The 4,274-nt window shown below is 33.1% G+C and overlaps 1 protein-coding gene across 1 annotated transcript in view; it reads left to right on the top strand.

Annotated features, from left to right (window-relative positions):
- The first annotated feature begins 1,080 nt into the window (after window positions 1-1,080).
- Window positions 1,081-4,274, top strand: part of LOC108910180 (UDP-glucuronosyltransferase 2B20) — a 10,064-nt gene continuing 6,870 nt past the window's right edge. Inside the window, exon 1 of the mRNA XM_018714721.1 lies at window positions 1,081-1,314. Within this exon, the coding sequence (XP_018570237.1) occupies window positions 1,095-1,314 (220 nt within the window). The 5' untranslated portion in view covers window positions 1,081-1,094. The remainder of the gene's footprint in view (window positions 1,315-4,274) is intronic.

Here is a 4,274-nt window from a genome sequence, read left to right as displayed (position 1 = left end):
TTGCGCTGGGGCCCCATATTTTAAATCCTACCCTTAGTGCTAACAGTTCCATATTACGAGACACTAAGATGTAAATGCAATATTTGGATATAGTCAAAAGCATCGCTTATATACAGTTATTACAAAACTGATGGCGATAAGATGATGTTAAAGTAGCAAGGTCGTAGAATTCAACAGAGATATTTTTCTGTTAGCGTTTACAAATTTCAAATTAAATAATTGACTTACCACATTAATACGATGAAAACTTTTTTGTACTGCTGATTTACAACTTCACAACAGGCACATTTTTGTAACGAAAACTAAAGTAGTACTAAAACTAAACTAGCAGTGTTTCTATTTACTACGAAAAACGGGACAAAAAAATACACAACTTGTCATTTATCGTCACAACTATTCATCTCTTTTTATGTAGCGTGTAGGTCGGGGATGATTCCAGAGGTTCCCAATAAGTTTTAACAATATAATAATTTTATTGATTTTAAACGCTTTTTTGCAATTTTGACTATTTCGGTTATTTAAAACGCTTATCATTAATGTATTGTACATACCATTAAAAACTATTTATCAGTTTAAATCTGAAAAATGGACGAAGGGTAATTGGTAGTTATGCAAAGATGTATCTTCCAGACAGAGAAACTACGAGCATTTAAGGTTATTACACTGCAGTTGTAAAACTTTTGTAGCGTACAATAATTAAATCAAATTTCACTAGTTGCTTTCTGATATGTCATACGAGAATACGACGTGTCATTCCTTCTCTACTCCAGTAATCCTGCATATGTTTCCAACCTATTTATGTTAAGTAAGGTCGGTATTTGTTTTGTTTTTACTTCTTTTTATGCATTGTGTATACGTTTAAAACAAAATTAATTTAATAATAATAATTGTCGTTGAACTCGAACTTTTACGAAACACTGAAAAGTATGATTTTGTAAGTGTAAATCTAAATAAAAAAATTACTAAAAGTTATCATTTAATTGCAAATACGGACCTGACGCTATATTCAAAGGTCATTGAGGACTAGATACAAATAAACGTTTATAGTGCTAGTAACAAATATTAAGATAGGATTGTCACTCCTATTGTCCGTGATGGTTTTAACGATATTACTGATATTCTCAGTTGCTCTGGTGAAGAGCGCCTTAAGTTCGAATATTCTGATAGCATGTCCATTACCGTCACCAAGTCACCAAATTTGGAACTATGCCTTTGCGGAGGGCCTAATGGAAAAAGGCCATAACATAACCATGGCGGGGCCAAGTGCCCGTATGCACAAACCGTCCGATAGGTACCATCCCATTGTTTTTGAAGGTGAGGCATTTTTCTAGAGTTAAAAAATGTGTGCAGGAAACAAAATTATAGGCTGTAATGTAAAACCGATTCTTTAAAAATAGTGGTACAATTTTCTGTTATTTTCTAAAATTCAGTATTTTCGGAATTATACAGGGTGTTCCCCTTTTCCAGGTCACAACTTCGTTAAAGGATGGTGCATGAAAAATTTATTTGTAGCATTTCTTCTTTCTTCTAACAATTTTCTCTAAAACACTACGTTTTCGAAATGCAGCGTGTTTATTTTTTGAAAATATAATTTTGTTTTTTTATTAACCACTAAACAAATATGTAATTTATTTTTTTTTTTTCATATTTGGTTCAAAGCGATCATAATAAAGGGCTAATATTTTTGCAAGGAAAAACTCTTCAACTAAATCTAGAGGCGCAATTAAATGATTTTCTTCGCATTTGAACCCCCTAAACTTCTGCGCCGATAGTGAAAAGTATTTTTTCGATAAAAATATGAAAACTTCCAACAGATTTTTTGAAAAATATGCTCCCAGTTATTAATGTATTGCATTAATTTTCTTAACACATGCAATTTTTTCAAACTGCTGCTATTATCATACTATTAGTATTAAGAATAATAATAATAATATCTCTTCTCCTCATTCTATTCGCAAGGATTAGCCCAGAAGTCGAAGACTTGTGTGGGAGGGGGGGCGGCATATTATTAATCAGTAGACCTCATGTGCGTTCATGCAGTGTAGGAATGGGAAACCTGGAAAACCTTATTAATCAGGGGATGGTCAAACGCCGACTAGTATCTTTCACATTGACCCAGGCCAATTTTCTTCCGCTCTTAGGTCAGGGAAAAGAGCTGGGAAATGACAATTTCACGACGTTTTGTTTTGGCAAGCTGAATGTATCACTATAGATGCTAAATATTATGTACAATAACATATTAGTTTCCACAGTCATAAAAATTGGGGAAGATTGTTTACAGGGTGGTCAATTGTATAATTTTTACGTAAATTCACGTTTTTCGCTTATAACTTTTTTCCGTTCAATACCACAAGAAAACAGTACAGTACTTTTTTTCGTCTTCAAAAGACCTACAAAACTAGCTCTCGAGCGTCAAAAAATATTGATTAGATCAAAATTTATAAACAGAAGAAGTTTATTTATGGCTTTTGAATTAAACATTTATGAACTGCGTTATTATTACCAGAACGTTTTGGCATCGCATCCTCTCATTCCTTATCTCTGTCTAATAACTAATTAGTTAATTTTTTTATAAGGCCATAACTTGTAAACTATTCAACTTACCGATTCCAGATTTCGTGTGAGTTATTAGACAGTGATAAGGAATGAGATGATGCGATGCCAAAACGTTCTGGTAATAATAAGGCAGTTCATAAATGTTTAATTCAAAAGTCATAAATTAACTTCTTCTGTTTATAACTTTTGATCTAATCAATATTTTTTGACACTCGAGGGATAGTTTTGTAGGTCTTTTGAAAACGAAAAATAAAGTACTTTACTGTTTTCTTGTGGAAATGAACGGAAAAGTTATAAACGAAAAACATGAATTTACGTAAAAATTATACAATTAACCACCCTGTAACAGTCTCCCCTCACTTTTTATGACTGGAAACTAATATGTTATTGTACATAATATTTAGCATCTATAGTGATAAATTCAGCACGATTTATTTCTGTATGTCAACACGAGATGGCGAAATGTGATTCGTCGGTAATACGAGGCACTTAGGGCCAGTTTCCGATACATTTTGTTATCTATTGGATAGTTATCTGTTTTGTAAAGTTATCAGACCGATAAGTTCCAAAGAGTTTCTGAAAGAATACTGACAGATAAATTGCAAATAGATAGTTATCTGATCGATAACTATTATTCAGTGGCTGGACATCCCTTACATCTAACTTCACAGTTAAACAATCGTACAAATTAAGGGTTATGGATACTTTGATTATGGCAAGGATATTTATAATACATCACAGATCATTCAAATAAATCTTGAATGATCTGTGCTACATTCTCAAAATGTTGAGTTAGTAAATTATCTAAACATTTTGACAACGTAGCACTGATCGTTCAAGATTTATTTGCAAGTACTTATTTTTTTATATTTTCAACACTTCGTATTTTGGAAAATAAACGTTTCATATATAAACGTTTTTATTAAAATATCGCAAGGAATTACGTCTTGTAGTAACTGACCGTAGTTACTTAGAGAACACCCAATAGGTATATAGGGTGTTACGAAATTCGCGGACACGGACTCTGGGATCATGTTAAGCTAGATAAGGTCATAAAAAAATGTCTATCATTTTTCAATAAGACCTATATTTTTCAAGATACGGCAGTTTTAAATATCCAAAAATAATAAAAATTATCAATTGATAAAAAATTATGGCAAACGAATTGTTCAAAATTTCCACCACCTGCTTCTATACATGCTTCAGCACATTGTGCTACAGCTCGAACAACGGAGTTGCGTACCTACCATCTCTGGCGTTATTTGTTGTATTGTTTGAAACAGACAGCACTATAACAATTAGTGACAATTCAGAAAGCATTAATCAATACTTTGACATCGTTAGAGTACAGTAAAAGTACCTGTCAATGCAAACTGCAAAATATTAGGCCACAATTATTCAAATCATTAATAGTATGATCCATCAGCAGATGGCTTTCGGAGCTTCAAATAATCGTGCAGGTGAAGCAATGCGGTTGGCTTGGCAGAGGCGGTCCATTTGCTTGGCCACCTCGTTCTCCAGACCTAACGCCAGGTGGTTTTTTATTTTGGGGCTTCCGAAAAACGTTGGTGTACAGAACACCAGTGGCAAATTTGAATGAATTGCAGAACCGCCTATTTCAATCAATACAGCAAATAACATTAGAGCAGTAGCACAATGTGCTTAAATATATTTAATAGCAGACGGTGGAAATTTTGAACAATTGTTGTAACGCGTTT

The sequence above is a fragment of the Anoplophora glabripennis genome, unplaced genomic scaffold (genome assembly GCF_000390285.2).
Source record: "Anoplophora glabripennis isolate ALB-LARVAE unplaced genomic scaffold, Agla_2.0 scaffold322, whole genome shotgun sequence".
Classification (NCBI taxonomy): Eukaryota; Metazoa; Arthropoda; class Insecta; order Coleoptera; family Cerambycidae; genus Anoplophora; species Anoplophora glabripennis.
The sequence above is the reverse complement of the archived record's forward strand: the minus strand, read 5'-3'. Positions and strand labels throughout refer to the sequence as shown.